Source organism: Balaenoptera acutorostrata, chromosome 2 (assembly GCF_949987535.1).
Source record: "Balaenoptera acutorostrata chromosome 2, mBalAcu1.1, whole genome shotgun sequence".
NCBI classification, from domain to species: domain Eukaryota; kingdom Metazoa; phylum Chordata; class Mammalia; order Artiodactyla; family Balaenopteridae; genus Balaenoptera; species Balaenoptera acutorostrata.
Genome location: NC_080065.1, coordinates 103,094,067 through 103,113,918, shown reverse-complemented (window position 1 = coordinate 103,113,918; position 19,852 = coordinate 103,094,067). Strand labels below are relative to the sequence as shown.

General features: G+C 37.8%; 1 protein-coding gene and 1 pseudogene across 1 annotated transcript in view; one reads left to right on the top strand and one right to left on the bottom strand.

Moving 5' to 3' along the window:
- Nucleotides 1–4,553: 4,553 nt before the first annotated feature.
- Nucleotides 4,554–4,848, bottom strand: LOC130707131 (transcription and mRNA export factor ENY2-like; annotated as a pseudogene).
- A 9,375-nt stretch (nt 4,849–14,223) lies between these two features.
- LOC130707261 (peroxisomal multifunctional enzyme type 2-like) overlaps nt 14,224–19,852 on the top strand; it is a 62,015-nt gene continuing 56,386 nt past the window's right edge. The window contains exons 1-5 of the mRNA XM_057540918.1: nt 14,224–14,358; nt 16,287–16,346; nt 17,625–17,646; nt 17,747–17,793; nt 19,263–19,347. Coding sequence (XP_057396901.1) covers nt 14,274–14,358; nt 16,287–16,346; nt 17,625–17,646; nt 17,747–17,793; nt 19,263–19,347 — 299 coding nt within the window. The 5' untranslated portion in view covers nt 14,224–14,273. The remainder of the gene's footprint in view (nt 14,359–16,286; nt 16,347–17,624; nt 17,647–17,746; nt 17,794–19,262; nt 19,348–19,852) is intronic.

The window sequence follows — 19,852 nt, the reverse complement described above, 5'->3', positions numbered from 1 at the left end:
CACGGTACATAGTAAATGCAGTGCACTTTGAACGTTTCTATTCTGTTTCATTAAGTAAATGCAGATTACAACCCACTAAATTGATTTTGTGAAGTATTAATGGGTTGTGACTAGACAGTTCTGAATTTAGCACCTCCTGTTCATGAACTGATTCATATTTTAAAGAGCCTGGATTATGATACAATTACTAGCCATTAGATTTGAATACTGATCTGGGGCAGATATAATTTTGTGGTAAAGTTGAGACTGTCATTAGGTCTACACTGGGCCATCGTTATGAAAGAGAGATTGAGATCTAATTCCAGTCCTCTCATGAAGACTGTTGTCCTTGAGGTCTTGGGGTTCTCATTTAAGGATACATATCTGTAGAATTGAGGCACTGCTAAACATCCCAGGAGGGTGTCCGTGAATGCCTGCCAGGCCTGTGTCTGGGAGTTAGTCTGACTCCAACCCACGCATGTTCTAGAGATGAATAGAAATATCAGGTGCTGTTGTTTAGCTTGGAATATTGAATAGTTTAATGGGAGACCTGGAAGGAGAGGTTTAGAATTGTCTAGGATTAAGGTAAACAATTTTGCCGTGATGGGTGGTATAACGGGAATTCGTATTTATTAGCTGATTGTAGTAGTTGTTGGGGATGTAGTTGTGAGAGTGGTGGAGGTGGGCCGTGGAAGAAGGGAGTCTGGCCATTGTGAATTTGAAATGGTTATAAAATAGCAAGCTGTAGATCTGGAGATAGGGAGAAGTGTGTGAGTAGTTGGAGATTCTGGAGTCAGGAGAGGTTTCGAAGTCATTTGACTTCCTTTGATTGGTAAAGCTAGAAGGTGAAATAGTCCAGGAAGCTAATCTCAGAGGCTCTGTCAACTTGAAGCAGAGAGAAGTCTAACCCACTGAAGAGAGCACTGAACAAGCACTGTGAGAAAAGAATCAACTGATATTTGACAGTGCTAAAGAAGTTAAGGTCAGAAGAGAAATGGGGGAGAGAGGACGGTTGACAATGAACTTCGGTGTGGGAGAAAGTTAAGACAGGATTTAAAAGAGGATTAAGAGAAAACAGAGGCTCTTGGCTTTACCTTTTTGTGCATTTTGACTGTAAAGATGTGCTGGGCATTGTGGGAAATGTAAAAGAACGACATAATCTCAACCTACAAGGACCTTCTAGTTTAGTTGGAGAGACAGACTAAGACACATAAAGTATTTAAATAATGTTTATGTAAGCACAGATATAAAAACGTTGGAGGACACTTAGCGAACCTGTTACTGGACGAGTGGTATTACAGGGAAACCGGGAGGAGAATGTCACTTTTAACTTTATATACAGATTTGTGTACAGTTTGCATGGGCCTTTATGGTAAAAGTAGATTACTGACATGTCTTTTCAGAGAATTGTATAGCTTGGTTTTGAGATAATTCTCTGATTAACTTAGATCAATCTCTACGAGAGACATACCCCATTCCTTTCATCTGATGATTTTCTTTGTTACCATTTTTTTTTTTTTTTTTTTTTTTGCGTTCTGGTTATGAGTATTTGATTTCTCTGAAAACCTCATGTTTCGAGCAAGTGCTTCAGCCTAGATCTGATAAAATATGAGGAGAGTTGAGTTATTATATTGGGTGGGTTCTCTCTCATCCATTCAGAGTGGATTAAATTTTAAAATAAATTATTTGGTGATCTTTTAGTTTTGGAAAACTTTATAGTTTGGGTTCTTTTTAGAAGAGCCTGATAATTTAGCCATCTCAATATTTGTTTACTTGTTTATCAGTTAATTCAAATTTAATTTAAACTACCAATTAAATTTATCAATTATATTTTTAAAAACGTGTGCACGAGGCGTCAGGGGCACGAGGCGGTGCCGGCCTGGCGCGGGGCTGCGGCGGCCGCGTGGACCGGCGCCCGGGGCGGCAGAGCGGGGGCGGGGCCGTGGTTCCGGAGCGCAGCCCCGCCGCCCGGGTCGAGGCGCTAGGGCACCGGGGACGCGTGGTGGGCGCAGGGCAGTGACGCCGGCCCGGGCAGAGGCTGCCGGAGCGCCGCAGGCCTGGAAGTCCGCGCGGGTCGCCTGGAGACGACGCCTCCGCCAGGCCCTGCTCGAGCCCGCCCCGCGCCCAGGCGCACTTGGCCGCCCGGTGCCCACGGCGCGTTGGGCCTCAAACCATGCCGGTGTCTGACCAGGCGTTTGTCACGCTGGCTACCAATGACGTGTACTGCCAGGGTCCTTGGTGCTGGGGCAATCATTGCGGGACCACAGGGCCACCAGGAGGCTGGTGGTGCTGGTCACCCCTCAGGTGTCCAGCCTGCTCAGGGAAATTCAGATTATCCACATTGACACCAGAAGAAGTGAAACCCTTCTGCTGACCAGTAACAATGGGAGACATGGAGAATGTTATCAAAGGCTTATCTGGGGGGAAGGACCTGGGCCTGGGCAATTGTAAGGGATGTTCTGTAAAACTGGGCAGACTAAATTTCCATGCAAAAAGGAAAAAAACAAAAAAACAAAAAAACGTGTGCATGTTAAAATAATTTAAACAATGCAGAAGTAAGCTTTCCACCCCTTGTTGCTAGTTACATAATTCTGTTCCCCAGAGGTAACCCCTAATTGCCTGTCTCTTATATAGTCTTCCTGAGATATTCTCTGCCTATACAATTTATATGGGCACGTATCCATTTTTGGATGTATAAATTTACACCTCATACCTTTGAGTGTGAATTAAATATTTCCTGTGTGTGGTGATTATGTAGTCAAGGTTCAGAGCAGGATATAGAAACCACTAGATATTTGAAACAGGAAAGGACTTAATTTAAGCAGTTGGGTTTTAGGCAGTTCCTCTTGGAATTCCTTATGGAACAGTATAAAACTGGTCCATTAGGGGAGCCACTACCTCTGAGGCTACCATTGGAACTGCCACAGCCCAAATAGCCACTGGCCCCAGGGATCTAGAGAATGGAAGCTGCCATCCAGAAATTAGGGAGCTAGATCTAGAAGCTGCCACTATACCTGCTTAATACCTAGGAAGCCTCAAGAAATCAGCTTCTTAACCAACAGTAACATCCAAAAGTCACAGTAAGGTGGCTTCTGCCTCATTCCCTCCTTCCACATTTCATGCAAATGCGTTTAATGGTGGAACCCAATTCACATCTAGCGTCCATCCTAGAAGCTAGGTAGAATGATAGGAAATGGTAGGTAGAATAGGTGGAAAATACAGTTTTAAGCTTTCCAACCCCTGAAAGTAGAAGTAGGTGAAGTAGAGGCTGAGAGTACCAATGAAAGCTCTACCTTTGTAATGTAATTAATTGCTCACCAGTTACTTTGCAATAGGGATTGAGTTGAGTGGACCAGAAAAATTATGCTAACATTTGCTCAACCTTCTGATTTTTTTCTTTTGTTTTCAATAGGATTGGGCCGAGCCTACGCCCTGGCTTTTGCAGAAAGAGGTGCATCAGTTGTTGGTAAGTTGATACATTTTTCTTTTCATTCAGTAGCTAGGAACTAAAATACAGTCTTCACAAGCCAGAGGCCTTTGTATTCACATCAAATAATTTGTTAAGGTCAAATTTCATCACTAATTTTTTCTTGTGCCAGCAAAATTTTTTTCCCCATTGAGGCTAACTTTGTAACTTACTTTTTAAAGTGAACTAGTTTCACAGAATTTGCAACTTAATAGAACTGAGAAAGATGAGCCGACATTCATTATATAAAAGGAAATTCTTGAATTTGGTCTATTGTGGGCTGTAATTTTTCGATGTAGAAGACTGGTGCAAGATGAATCCTTGTAAGTGTAAATATATTGATAAGGTAAGAAATAAGTGCATTTTCATAACTAAATGTTTGGAATCAGGGAATCGAAAGTATTTTTTTTTTAATCTCTTTCATAAAAATTTTTCAAATGGAAGCTTTTATAACAGTTAAAAATTTTTTAAATTAAAGGGGCACTTGCATGAGTTTTATTATGGGGGGATCAGTTGGAAGATGGTGTATTGAAGAATACACCAAAAGTGGGAGGTTTTAGTAATCTTAGTGGTTTGCCTGATGTACTTGGCAGTTGGTATGGACCTAGGAGTGGATTTGTCTACAGCCAAGTCTTTGTGGGGAATATCTAAATGAGTGCCAGGTAGGTACATAGGGCAGATGTATGGCCCAATATTTATTAATATCTGTCCTGGGCTAAAATTGTTAGCCCACATTATTGTCCCCCCAATCCCAGTTTTCCTACATCTTATCAGGGAATACAGAGAGCCAAATTTCTCCCAATTTGTTTACGGAGATGTGTAATAAAAGACTGAACAAGCAGCCAGGTTTTCTAAACAAAGAAGACCTAAGCAGGATATTGAATATACTTTGCTTCCTCAGCATATATCTTTTTTTTTTTTTTAATTCATGAGATATTTATTAAAATAACACATTTAGGGAAAAATATCAATACAATTGTATACATCATTACTGAAAACTGTATACCATCATACAAAAAAGGATTTTATTTTGGGAAATCAATTCCTAATTTATGGCAAGTTTTACTTTCAGAAATAAAACCACAAAACAACACAATCTAATTCAATCTTAACGGCTGGCATGCTGAGCAAGGAATGTTCTTATTCTTTGTAGGAGCTCCTTCTTTACACTGTCAGGTACCAGGGCTCTGCCTTTTGGTGTGATTTCAGCCACCAAGTCATCAACAGTAATGTGTTCTAGTCCTTTTTCTTTAATTACCTTTACAGTGTGCCTTCAACTGATCCTTCCAGCCACATTCAATTAATTTAGCTCTCAGCAACTCTTTGAGGCCTTCTCTTTCTCCGGTTTCTATCAACTTTTGGTTAATTGCTGCTCTCATCTGCGCATCTTTGTTCATCTTGCTAACCACACTCTTCGGCTGCCCGGACCTAGCATATATCTTTATGGAAGGGACACAGCGACTTTGGATGTTCCTTGTTTAAGGTCATAGCCACTGGCTGTTAATCCAGTCTACTTCTTGGGGCAAGGACAAATTTTGATATTGTGGTATTTGGTCAGGGCGTGTATAGTTCAGGCCTTTTTTGCCAGGTTTTCCCCAAAATATTTCATGTCAGGGCCTAAAGGCACATGTTGTTACTTTTTTTTTTTTCCTTTAAAAAAAAAATATTGTTATTTATTTATTAATACTTAAAACTTTTAATTTATTTACATCTTTTCCACTCAATTCCGTAAGTGCAAGTATCTCATTTTATCTTTTGTATCTCCTAAAGTTCTGAGAATGTTGCCTTTTGTAAAGAAGGGACTTTGTTCATTCCTTCCTTTATTGTTTGCTGTAGCCCTTTTCAGGGGGTGGGGCGGGCTGGGGAGTGGTTGGTGTGTCTTTGAGATTGGTTGAATAAATTTCTGCTTTTTTTGTTGTGACTAAGTTATAATCTTAGTTTATAAACTTGTTTTGTAAAACCTTTTGCAGCAGTATGTGTTTATGTGGATCAGTTTTCCTATATTTATTTATTACCTTTGAATTTGTTGAACTCAGATTGGAGTTTTTCAGTTCTAAGAAAAACGTAAACAGGGACAGTGTATCTGTTTATTTTGTCATTGCCTCAGGGATGGTATCGCAGCAAGTGCTTGTGAGAGTCCAAAAAGGCAGAAAATTAGTGTTTTGGGAAAAATATTTACCAAACTAGGCTGGAGAGCCAGATTTAGTTTAGCTTAGTTTATGTGAAAATGTAGAACTTTTCACTGATATTTTCTACCACTTTTTAGCCTGTGACCTAGCTGTGAACTTTCTGGGCTACCAATGGGTTTTGTTCTTCCTTAACCACCACTACCCTCTGCTTTAACTTTTTTAAAACACAGATGCCCTGAGTCCAGGTTGTATCATGTGCACTAACATTTCTCCTGTGTTAATTTTGTTCTGCTCAGCATATTTTTACCTGAGTAAGCAAAAAATAGTAAAGAGGAGTAAGCAAACCTAGGATTTATGACATCAGAGTATCTTGTTTGTGGAAAAATTACTAATCAGTTAATCCTATGACTAGCTCAGAGGCCAGTAAGAAGTAAGACCTTAAGAAATGGAGTACCTTGTTTCTCATATAAGTCAACTTTTGCTAGGTTATGCCGAGTTAACAGACAAATCTCAATGGATTATAATAATAAAGGATAATTTCAGGACTTCCCTGGTGGTGTAGAGGTTAAGAGTCCACCTGCCAATGCAGGGGTTACAGGTTCGAGCCCTGGTCCGGGAAGATCCCACATGCCGCGGAGCAACTGAGCCCGTGCGCCACAACTACTGAGCGTACGCTCTAGAGCCCACGAGCCACAACTACTGAGCCCGTGTGCCACAACTACTGAAGCCCATGTGCCTAGAGTCCGTGCTCCGCAACAAGAGAAGCCACTGCAATGAGAAGCCCACACACCTCAATGAAGAGTAGCCCCTGCTCGCCACAACTAGAGAAAGCCCACGCACAGGAAGGAAGACCCAACACAGCCAAAAATAAAAATAAATAAAATAAATAAATTCTTAAAAAAAAAAAAGGGTAATTTCATACCTACCTGACCTTTCAGCTTCTGGTCAGCTGTGTCTCTGCTTTATGTGTCGTACTAATTTCAGGATCCCAGCTGAAGGAGCAACTTTCATCATGGCTGTTCTTCCGGCAGAAGGAAAATAAAAATGGATCCCCTTGGTGTCTCATAAAGCTTCTGTTTAGAAGTGGCATGTCATTTCTACTCACCTTTCATTGGCCAAAGGAAATCACCTGGCCAAGCCCAAAGTTAAGGGTATCACTTAAGATATTCTCTTCATGTAAATATGATTGCTATGTTTTATATTCCGTAATATAAAGCATTATGGGAGATTTAAATCTGGGTATCAGAACTGCTAAGCCTGTGGCTGATAATTACAACAAGGGACATTTGGTTTCGTACACGTTACATCTTTCAAGAAATGTTCGCACATGTCTGAAGGAAATGTTGGGAATGGAATAGGTTTGAGATTTCCTCAGTAGGTGAGCTGTATCGAGTTCTCTGAATATTAAGTTTTGTCTTGAGGGCGTGAACACAAAGAAGATGGAAGTGTTCCAGCAAGGAGAACCTCTTTTTGGACAGTAAGAAAGGCAGAATGCTTTCTATTCTTGAACTGGAGGAGTAGCATTTTTGGGTAATTGAAACTGCAATCTTTTGAAGTAAGATCGACATGATTTCTTTTCTGTACTGCAGTTGCATAATCACTGGTAAAGATGAGTTACAAGTTCCTGTGGTCTGATGCCAGAGCCTGTGTTTTTAACCGCTGTGTGATCCTGATAGCCAGAAGGTGAACTGCAGTGGGGAAAGTGAATTGTCTTTGAAGTTAGGTCAGGCTATAAATCCTGTTTCTGCTGTCTAATTACATGACCTCTGAATATTACTAGCCACCTTACCTAATAACTTCCAGGATTATGATGGGGATTAAATGACATCAAGAATTAAAACCTTTTGTAAAGGGGGTAAAAAGCGAATAATAGTGACTGCCTACCGTGTGCTGGGCACTGTGCTCAAGATTATGTCAAAGTGAGCTTAGGGGGCATCCCAGGCTGGCGTGAAGTCATCTAGGGGAACAAAGTGAGAGATGAGAGATTACAGGAGGTCAGGTCATGTAGGACCATTTAGTTCAGAGTAAGGACTGGCTTTTACCCTGATTGAGATGGGAAGCCATTGGAGAGCGTGGAGGAGCAACATGACCTCATTTAAGGTTTAAGTGGATCATTCTGAGTGCTGTGTGAGGAATAGGTTCTAGGGGAGCAGGCGTGGAAGTGGAGAAGTACGTTGGGCATATTGGGGTCTATTATCCTATTAACAATTCTTGTCCACACTTGTGATTTTTTGTTAAAAAAAGAAGAGGAAGCAGAGAGATCTGTCAGGTTATTGCAGTAATCTACATAAGAGATGGAGGTGATTCAGACAGGTGGTAGGGATGGAGGTGGTGCAAAGAAGTTAAATTCTGGATATATTTTGAAGGTAGGTATGGCAGGATTTGCTTATTTGCTGATGTGGGTTGAAAGGGAGAGAGAAGGATAAAGTGGTGGTTTACCGAGATAGGAAAGACTGGAGGAGGGCCGGATTCGCAGAGAGGGGACATTCCCAGTAGACTTTCAGATGGGGATAGTAGGTAGGCAGTGGGACATAGGACTCTGTAGTTGGGGGGACAGGTTGAAGCTGTGTAAATCTGTTTTCAGTTTCTAGGTGGTATTCAAAGCCAGGAGACTGGATTAGATTACCCAGGTGGTGAGTGCATATAAACAGGAGATAGGGTCCCAGCACTGAACTCTGGAGGGGACTCAGTCTCTCATTTTCAGTTTCTTCTCCCTTTAAGGAGACCTTTGATGCCTTCTTGTTGTTGAGACAGATTAAGTCCCTTAAATTAAAGAGCCCTAATTTAAGACGTTGCTTTCTAAACTGTCACAACATTTTGGAGGTCTTCAAATATTTAGATACATTTATGGCCATTCTGGAAAAGACTCTGATGAACTAGGGTGATTGTATCTTTCTACCAAACGTGAAAATAGTATGGCAGCTCTGTGTTTTCCGCCTTTTCTTTGGCTGTCAAGAAGCTTGAGGGTAAACCTGACACTGTCCCCAAATAGAGTAACTACCATTAGCATATGCTTTGAGTAGGCTTCTCTTTCTCTGATGTACGTTTTCTTAATTTTTCCGTTTTTTAATAGTCCTTGCACATTTAAGCCACCTCAAATACTTTTTGGTAGCAGTCAGGACATGAACAGAATACAGGAAGAAATCCCCATTGGGCCCACAGCTCTAAAATCAATGAAATGATTCTTAATGCTATTGTTTGCTATCGGAAACTTTATCAAAATAGGAGGAAAGGCATCAAGCATAGAAAACAGAAATGTCTGGAAGAACATCCAAGAGATGGTTAATAGCAGTTACCTCTGGGGTAAGACAAGGATTAAAACGACTTTTTGAGTCTGCAGGGTTTGAATTTCTTGAAAGCATTAAAAAAAAAAAAAAGTAAATAACCTCTCCAAAAAATAAGTACACTTGTAGTATAATATTGCCCGTGTCATCTTTTTATATGCTTCTCAGATTACTCATTGTAAAGGATTTCACTCACAGAATCAATACATATGCAAGTTATTTTGATTTTGTAAATTTGGAAGCACCATTTTACTTTGGAAATAAAAGTCGTTTATAGATATGTCATTGGTAGTGGATATGACTCAACTGGTGTCAAACCCTTGGACTGAATAAATATATGAACACGAATATGTGTAAGCACAGTGATAAAGCACTCTTCAAATACAAAGCATTATAACATTATTACTCTTGATAATTAAGTGGCAAGTTAGAAACTGCTATATAAGCAATTTCCCGCACTGAGCTACAGCAAAAAGGACGAACTACTTATAGTAAAGTGAAGCAGTAAAGTGAGGGCAGACTTTAAGGGATCTTGAAAGTTAGGCAGTGAATAATTAGGGTTCCACTGCAGATTTTGAGCAAGGGGATGACGTAGTATAAAGGCTGCCTTTGGGCCATTACCCAGCAACAGTCTGCTGATTGCCTGGAAAGATTAAGATTGGAGGCAGAAGACCACCGGGAAGGCAACTGTAGTAATCTGGGCATGAAATTATAGAATAGGAAAGAAATGGCAGTAAACGATTCCTCGAAAGAACTGGAAACTCCTCAGTGCACAAACTGTCTACCTTGCGAGCTTAAAGCACCTAGTACAGTGCTGGATACAGAGTGGGAACAGAGTGAACATTTGAAGAGTCATAATGAAATTGATGTCAAGCCTTGATGGCTCAGTGACATGTGCTGTTCAGAAATGGGAGAAAGGAAAGAGTACCTGGGAAATAACTCACCCAGCAAACTGATGTTGAGAAGATGGGACAGTTTGAGGAAGATGATAATCAATTTGCTTTGCTTTTTTTTTTTTTTCCTATCAAACTATAAGTGACGTATATTCCCTCAGCTGGTTTAGCAGCCCTGATATCAGGAGACCCAAAGCATGTTTCTTGCTCTAGTCTTTGGAGCCAATAGTCAGGGCTGAAGGATAGCAAGAAAGAACAAGAAAACCAACTTCTGAGAGCAAAGTCCTGTACACAAATAGGATTGCTAAAGACAAATCCAGATTTCTCAATCTGGTTTTTGTAACAAAACACTGGAAAACAATGTATGTAATGCTCATCAAATAATATTAATGCTCCAATGTTACCTCTGTTTCTCTTTCAACATTTCAATAAAGGAACTTATGATCTGCAACACGTATAAAGAATTAAAATCTTTTATAAGTAAGGGACACGTACACATCTGTAAGAAAGAAAAACACCCCAAATGAAACGTGATTTAAGCAGGCAAAACAATAAGAAGTATAAATGACCAATAAGCCCATGAAAATAATGTTACCTTACTAGTGCTCAAAGAAATGTAAATTAAATAATGAGCTACAACTTGTAATCATTTAATTGTTATACTGAAAAGAATGATGATGTCCAGTGTTGGGAGGATATGGGGAAACAGGCATTGTCACAAACATGGTTCTGTTTTCAGGCTTGGATAGCTGATAACTTGATACTTTGTATTTAGGTATCCATTTACCTATTAATAGACTACTTTTACAGGCTCCAAGTGTGTTTTAGAATTCTCTGGATTCTTATATCCCTGCTCTAGTGGTTAGCATATTGCAGGTATTTAGTAAAATCTTGGGGTGGATTTTTAGTAAAAAACCTTATGTAGTCTTTAGTAGACTATCCAAGTCATTGATTTATTTAAAATGACAGAAATAGGAAAAAGATTTTACATCTTAAAAAAAAAAAAAACAAAACTCTTCAGAGCTATAAACTGGATTTTATATGGAGGATTTACAAATATATCACTTTGGGGGATATTTTGATGGTTTTAGCTGAAAAGACTCTGTCCTTAACTATCATAATCTTAAGATTATTTTTAATCCATTTTTACTCCCTAATTTAAGGCTATTTGTTTGACTGGGGTGGCTGATTTACTGTTCCTTCTATATTCTCCCCAAGCACATGTGATTTTTTTGTTTGTTTGTTTTTTTTAGTGGAAATAATTAGGATAAAAGAAACTTGTTTACAGCATTAGAGGAGCAGAGTGGTATTGTGGTAGGTCCAGGTTCTAGTCTGAATTTTGCCATTTCATACAGCCTTGGAGCCTGGACAAGCTTTGGAGCCTGGAACAAGTTACATAACCTTTCCTAAACTTTGCTCTTCTGCGAAAATAGGAACAACTGTTCCGGCCAAACTCCTAAAAAGCTGTATGGAGATCAAATGCAGCAATGTACATAGATGGGTCTTTGAAAATGTAAGGTATATACATACCAGTATAAGGCGGTAATGGTATTTTAAAATATTATTGTGATTAGAATTTTAGTCATATATTTAAGCTGAACAGTGTCACATAGTGTGGATGCATTTCTCTTTGTATACAATCTGTGAACATTGTTGCTATCCAAGCCCTTCAGCGTGTAACCAGTGCTTTTCTAGTTAAGCCTGAAATCCCTGTGATTTAGCTCTGGTGATAGTGGGATAACTGAGTGGGGTCAGTGTTAAGTTTGTACTCTCTAAGGTGGAGACTTGTCTTGAATAAATCTATTCTGAAACTGTTTCACTGCACATCATTGATCTCAATAATTATTTATACAGTCTTCAGTTCTTACCTTTGCTTGCACTTGGTTGCACTTTGAACAGTTTCCACTTGGGGGTAGTGTTTCATTTCACAATTGAACAATTCTTTCTTTACTTTAGTATGGCCTTTGCCAGTTTGCTCTTGAACTTTCCCTTGCTTAGTTAAAAAGGGTCTTAATAGACTGTTAGCCGCATGTTTTAAAATCTTGATTTTTAAAAACTGTTTCCTGTCATTTGAGTAATTGTACAGAAATGAATAATTAATAGGAATTTAGTCTTGAGAATCTTAACACTTTTTTTTTTAAATCTCTGAGGGATAATGTAAGCCTTTTCCCCATTATTTTGTGTCTTTGAGGCATTTTTTATTTGCAGTAAGGCTGTTAAGACTATATTGTTAGAAAAAATATATCCCAGTCCACATTTTGAAAAACTCATTTCCTTTAAGAGTAAAAGCACATTAGGCTAGCTTTGCTCGGTATCATCCCTGTATCTCCCTTTACCACCCAACCCCACTTGCAGCCCTCACTCCAGCCCCCACCAAAAGAGACCCATTCTTGAAAAGAAAAACAGATCTTGTGGGTTTTTCTTTTTTCCCCAGGTATGGTAATTATCCATTTGGTAATATTAAGAGACTTTAAATTTTAGTATATACCTCTATGCCATTTATTAATTAGTAATTTTTAAATTGTTATATTCTGCACAGTGTGCAATAACCCTATAAAAATGATCACTTTGCAATGCAAATTAATTCTTTGTCCCAGGTATTTGTTTTAAATTCTGTTTTTTCCAAGTTATTTGGCATTGATCTATATATCTTTTCATTTGTTTTTGCATGTTATTTTGTAAATAATTAAATTATTGTATAAATTACCTTCGTTATCATATTATTTAGTTATGTTGGCTTTTATAAACTTTATGATGCAATTAGTGCATTAGTGTAGTTACCACATACTTAACTTTCAGTAGATTATAAACTCTGAGGATAGGCACCATTCTTATACATCTGTAGATTTCTGTAGATTTCCTTGCAAATAGTAAATGTGCAATTAATGTTTGTATCTATATAATTGGATATAGGGAGATGTTATGTGGTAAGTGTGGTCAGTTGTTAAACATATAAATTACATATATGCTATAATTAGTGACTGAACACATATTAGTTGTGTATGTAATTTTTGACCTCTTTCAATAAATAGTTTTTATTTCTTTTTTTGGTAGACCATGACACACTATGTTTTATAAAAATTCACGTGTGCTTCTCCAAGAGTTTAATATTGTGCTTGTTCTTTTTTTTTTTTTTTTTTTTTTATAAATTTATTTATTTATTTATTTTTGGCTGTGTTGGGTCTTCGTTTCTGTGCGAGGGCTTTCTCCAGTTGCGGCGAGCGGGGGCCACTCTTCATCGCGGTGCGCGGGCCTGTCACTGTCACGGCCTCTCGTTGCGGAGCACAGGCTCCAGACGCGCAGGCTCAGTAGCTGTGGCTCACGGGCCCAGTTGCTCCACGGCATGTGGGATCTTCCCGGACCATGGTTCGAACCCGTGTCCCCTGCATTGGCAGGCAGGTTCTCAACCACTGTGCCACCAGGGAAGCCCCGTGCTTGTTCTTTATCACCATTCCTGTAAACAAAGACCTTCTTGACGTGGAGAAGATATTTCACATTGTGTATTTAACCTTTCTTTCTTTCTTTCTTTCTTTTTAATTATGGTAAGAACATTTAATATGAACATTTAACAAATTTTTAAGTGTACAATACAGTATTATGCACTGCAGGCACTATGTTGTATGGCAGATAAGATCTATAGAACTTATTCATCTTGCATTATTGAAACTTTATGCCCACCGATTAGCAACTCCCCATTTTCTCCTCCCCCTAATCTTTGCAACCACCATTCTACTCTCTGATTCTATGAGTTTGACTATTTTAGGTACTTTGATGTAAGTGGAATCATGCAGCATTTGGCCTTCTGTGACTGGGTTACCATATTATCTTCAAAGCTCATCCATCTCATTACATATTGCAAAATTTCCTTCTTTTTTTAAAGGCTGAATAAATACATTGTATTTATGTACCACATTTTCTTTATCCATTTTTATCTGTCAGTTGATATTTAGATTATTTCTACATCTTGGCTATTGTGAATAGTGCTGCATTGAACATTTGGAGTGCTGTTGTCTCTTTGGTTCCTGATTTCAATTCTTTTGAATAAATACCTGGAAGTGGGATTGCTGGATCGTGTGGCACTTCTAGTTGTAATTTTTTGAAGAATGTCCATACTGTTTTCCTGTGTATTTAATCTTAAAAGTGATCTTTAGGTTTTTTTCTTTTCTTTCTTTTTGCTAAAAGTGGTTTGAATCATGGTCTTTTTCTTTCTAAAAAAGGAGAAGCATTGCACAGTTAAAAATTTCATGACATGAACCTGTGTTTAAATATTTTTCTGCTTCATATCTATATATGTATATATATTTTTTCATATCTATATTTAAAAACAAAGAGGCATGTTTTGAAAGTACGTATCTCATGGTGTGTTCAGTAAGATGGGAATATAGTAGTAGGGAATTAGGAAGTTGACTGAAGAAATACACTAATAATATAATTTCATTTCCAACTCATATTTTTAAGGTCTAGAACTGAATTCTTATTTGTTTATTTTTGCATTGCAGTGAATGATCTAGGAGGGGACTTCATGGGAGTTGGTAAAGGCTCCTTAGCTGCTGATAAGGTTGTTGAAGAAATAAGAAGGAAAGGCGGAAGAGCAGTGGCCAACTATGGTACAATATTTGAGAGAACTATACTGCTTGTTTTATATTTCCTCCACTGATGCTGTTTCTCATGTTAATAAGTATTGAGCAAATATCTTGGCATTCCAGTATAATTATGAAATTAGATTTTACCAAAGTCTGCCAAAGATGTTTAGTGACGTATTTTTTAAACTTTTGATGTAGATTATTTCATGAGTCTAACTTTTATTCAGTTGTCTATTTAATATTTTTAATAATGAGCGCATGATATAATCAGTACCTTACTGTAGATGTGAATATGAATATGCTCTTTTCTTAAAAGACCTGCCTTAGCTAAAAGGTCTTATGTATTTCTACAGAGTAACATTAAATTCTTCGTTTTAAAATTGCTTTTAAAAAACATTTCTTGAAGTAATATAGTGTAAGAAGTGAAGTGCCCCCTTTCTGCACCCAGCCTTCATATTACATTCTGCACAGGTGATCATTGCTGTATGCAACTTTCTTATCTTTATGAAAACGTAAGAGTCAAAGTTAGGCATTAGAAATAAAGACAGCAAATACAACCTGTATGTTTGATGTATTGATTCTAGTAGTATTTGTAAGGAATCCTCTTGAGTAGATTTACTTTAAAAAGCTAGTGCTTACTGACTTTTCTGCAAATTAGATTGTTTTTATGGACCAGGGAGAAAATTAGATTGCCAGTGACTTTATTCTGAAATTTTAGAGGAAAGGAAATAGGATATGATTTGTTTTGAGAGTTCAAGGGACTAATGAGACAGACATTTTAGTATCTTATTTCCACATTGAGAGTCTAGAAAAATGTTTTCAACTTAAAAAAATTTCTGGGGTTTTAAAACCTATTTTGTAAAGATAAAGATTTCAGACTCTCTTCCCTGCCCCTCAGTTTTGATATTCCACCTGTATCAATCAGGATTCAGTCAAGAAAACAGAAGCCCCTCTCGGTTTTCCAAGTGTGAAGGGTTTTATACAAAGAATTAGAGACTTACCATTGGAAGGTCTGGGCAGGTGCATGTCAGGGAAACTGTCGATGACCATCGCAGCTTGTGGCAGGTGGTTTTCAAGAGCTCACCTGGATGTGCTGTCAGTCTCACATCTGCCGCCTGCTCACAAGATTGCCTGCGTTTACAGTCTCTTCCTACTTTTCCTCCCTTTAAGCGAGTATTTCTTTTTGGCAGATCTAACCCAGGAGCTTATGGGTCCCAGGGAAGGGACCTGGCTCCCGCTGTGATTGCAGAGGAAGTAGAAAGAGGCAATGGTGATGTTGAGTTGACAGCTGACCATTTGACACACAGCTCTGGGGATATGAGCCCTTCTCCTGGGCTGATTAGCAGAAAATCACAAATCCGTAATATTTCATTGAGCTTTTCTTTTTGTAGTTAGTATTACAAAAACAGTAGGTTTGTTTTCCAAATGTAGTGATACAGAATTGAACATGCTTTTTCAAATTAAACACGCTTCTCCTTCCCTCCCTCTGAAAGTCTCATTTGCATCCTTAAGGGGAAGTGCTTATGTGGCTATTTAAAATTCAACAGAAATGAAATAAAATAGATTATTCCATTTGTCGTACTAGCCACACTTCAGGAGCCACATGTGGTTTGTGGTTACCATGTTAGTGCAGAAATAGAGCATTTCCATCCTCACAGAAAGTTCTGTTGGACCATGGTGTCTTGGATATTATTTGTCAAATACTTCTCATTTACCCCCTCTCTCTTTTTTTTTTTTTGGTAGGTTAAAGGATTGCCTTAGGGACTAAATTTCTTTTGTAACATGTATCATTTATATTTTAGTTTGTTACGTGCCTGCAATATAAATGTATTTTCCTGGGAAATGAGTTCTGTTGAATGAATAGTATCTGTCATGTGCTCTGAGCCACAGAATTTAGAAGTCCTTTGTAAGGGATATTACTGAAGTTTTGTCCTAATTTCCCTTTCCCTCAGATTCAGTGGACGCAGGAGAGAAGGTTGTGAAGACAGCACTGGATGCTTTTGGAAGAATAGGTAATGTTTCTTTGCATTTATGGTACTAACAGAGTAGCTTCTACCTTTCTAATGAAATATTTTTTATTTCACTTTTGTTTATTAAAAACTCTTTTTTGGTAATCAAATTTTTAGATTTGTTTTAAATTTTAATTTTTTTACATACCCTAATCTTATTCCACAAAGGGCTTGAGGTGACAGTTTTTATGCATGTATGTGTTGAGTTTGTTTTATATTTTTTTGTACTTTAAGAGCCTTTAAAAAAACTTGTAAGTATTCTCTAAGTTTCCTTTTTATAATAATTTAATCATACCCCAAATATATTTAGAAAATAAAAAATAAATCAGTATTTTGGCAATAGAGGACCCAGTGGAATATTTTAGATAATTATAATGATTCAGATTAAAATGATTCAGTATCTTGCAAATTAATTAAGATGAATTATATAAAATAAAAATCTTCATTTTTAAGAAGCATTTCAAGCATTTCAAATATATTGTTTAATTTTCCTGACTTAGTCCCATACATTGTTAGTAAAAGGTTATTGAATTACTAGAGGGAAACTACTGCAGATAAGCCCAACGTGTTTATAATCTGAAAAATGTTAATTTTTGTAGTTTGAATGTGTTTCCCCCCCCTTTTTTTGGTCTAGCATATATATTTTTCTAGCTATATTTGGTTGAGCTTGTGAGAGACATGTTCACATAGTGTCTGACACAGGGATAGAGACCACAAAGTTTTGAAGTCATAAGGTGAAAATAGCCACAAGATGGTGGTTGAACCTTAAGAAACAATCCCTTCTATTTTATAGTGAGAATGCAATTATGTATGAAGACAGGCCATCAGTTTCTGACTCTAATGGTTTCCTTTCTGGGCTTTTGACTTTTGAGTGGCAAGGAAAAATCTTTTAAACTTTTAACTTTCCCTGTGAATTTTGAAGTTAATTGAGGGATGGTTTACGATTACCACTGAATTCTAAGAACCTAAGAGTTGTGTGACTGCTAATTCTGTAAATAAGCTCACAGAAATTTGGCAGGAGGTAGAGGTGGAAACATTTAGGTATGTAGACTTGAGAGGAAAGCACTGCTATAATGGGGTACTTATTGTGCTTTTGTGAATCCGATTTTTTTTTTACTATAGGTATAAAATTGTGTTCTGCTAGCACTTGTTACCTATTATATCTACTTTTCCATGGGCAGGGGGGAGGCAGGGAACGCTTTTGAAAGAAATGTGTTGTAAGCAAAGGCAAATTAATATGCTTGCTTTTATATTTGTGACTTGAATATTTTTATATTGTAGATGTTGTGATCAAAAATGCTGGGTGAGTATTTCTTTTTAAATTTCCAATAAAGTAATGTACATGCAAACTTTTTTTAAGTGTTGACTTTCTCTTCTCAACATATATAATATCAGTTTTTTAGAATTTTGAGGGACCGTTCCTTTGGTAGAATAAGTGATGAAGACTGGGGTAAGTTATTTTAAATATACGTTCTCTGGAACATACTTATCCATTTAGCCTTCTAATATTTGATACATTTCCACACTTAAGGAAAAACTTGCTTCTACCTATTTTTGCTTCTGCTAATATAACTGATGATGAGTAAGCTTTACAACTGAAAATGAACAGTTGGAAGAAAAGGCTTTTGTGACTTCGTTCGTTTCCCTTTTTCTCTTTGAGAGATTGTCAGCGTTTTCTTGCAGTATTAGTTGTTTCTAACAGCCTTTTGCATGCTTGTCTGGCTGTGTGATTCTTATTTCAAGAGCAAGAGTAGGCTGTGGAAGAGAGTCTGAGGCACTAAAAACGATGGAGATCTGAGAACTGGGTGGGAAAAACCTAGATATAATTTTGAAACTTCTAATAAGTAGGAAAAATTTCCATTAGGAATGTCATGTTGGAAAGATTGAGTTTAGATGATGAACAGTCACAGTTATAAAATTTTTTTATCCTGTTTGCTCTTTTTTGCCCTTACTTTCATTGGCTATCAGAACTAAAACAAGCATTGGTGGCTGCGACGGTGGCAGGCATGGTAACTGAGATGAATTACATCATTGTTTATAGAGTGTGTTTCTGGGAAATATTGCCAGAAGTTCTTTTGGAAGAAGGAAGATATCTTTCTGACTTAGAATTAAGCAAAGACGGCTTTTAGCTTCCAATTCCCTTGTAATAACTGGAGAAAAAAAGGAGCTGAGAAAGATAGAATTTGTTGGCAGAGGGGACTTAAGTCGGTGCTTTGCTTTGAGCTCTGATGGGGCTGGAGTGTGTCCTCTTCTGGTTTCATCAGAGTAAGATTAAATCTGGAATTGTTTGTTTATCTGCATCATCCTCCAAGTTGTCTGTTCATTAGATTGACATTTCAGAAAGCAGGCTTCTCTGTCTCTCTTTTTCCCTCTTTCCCTCCCCCTCTTTCCTACACCTCCACGCCCCGACCCCCAGCTCTCTCTAACTCATTTGCAAATCCTGTTAAAAATAGGGATTTAGGGATATACTGAACATTTTATAAACATTTCTTGATGAAGAACTGAGTGGTTTTTGATTATGCTTTAACTAACGTTTGTGTTGAGTCCCAATTATGTATGTAAAATTCTTGGTTATTTGTATTATGAATTTTTATATAAAATAGGCAAAAATTAAAGATGGCATTGCACTTAGATATGCATAGGCATCGTATTTAGGTGGCATTATATTTGTGATAAAGTTAGATATATTAGATAATAATCTAATCATAAATTATCGGCAAAATAGGTATGAATTATTGATTGGTTATGTAACTGGAACTAAAGCAGAAATGATTACTCAGAGTGCAATGTGACAATAGCTGATTTTGAATGCTAGGTATAAAATGAACATCTTTGTATAAGTAAGTCTTTGCTTATGTTGATTCTGAGATAGGTCTGTCTAAATTTGACAATATTCATGATAAAAATGTCTTGTTTTAGATATCATCCAGAGAGTTCATTTGCGGGGCTCATCCCTGGTGACCCGGGCAGCGTGGGATCACATGAAGAAACAGAAATTTGGAAGGTAGAGTTGTATGTGGCTGTCAAGGGGGTTTGGAGATGCCGTGTGTGGGTTCTTATGTCCAGAGGAAAAGAATTGCTTTGACGTTGAAAAATACACCTTCAGATATGCACAGGCTTTTTAAACGTAGTTTTGGAAGATGCCTCCCCGTTACATTGGTGTCAGTCATAGATTAGCGAGGTGGACAACTTAGTATTTCTTTTCACCTCCTACTTTTCATTATTAATGATTCTCCTGCTATTCTCTGATATTTTAGCAGTACAAACATTGAGGATTCAGCAGTACTTTATTCTCTAACCAAAATATCATTTTTTGTGCCCAGTGACCAACTGGGGAGAGATGAGTGGCTGTTTTCTACTGGCTAACACTGGTCAGACATGAGTTAGTCTTTGTAAACTAGGAACGGTAAGACTCTTATAGTTGCGTCTGTGTGACTCAGACGTGGCAGACCTAGTAAGTGGCCCCATGCTCTCTAACATAAAAGTTATTCCTGTTAACTCAGGGTTCA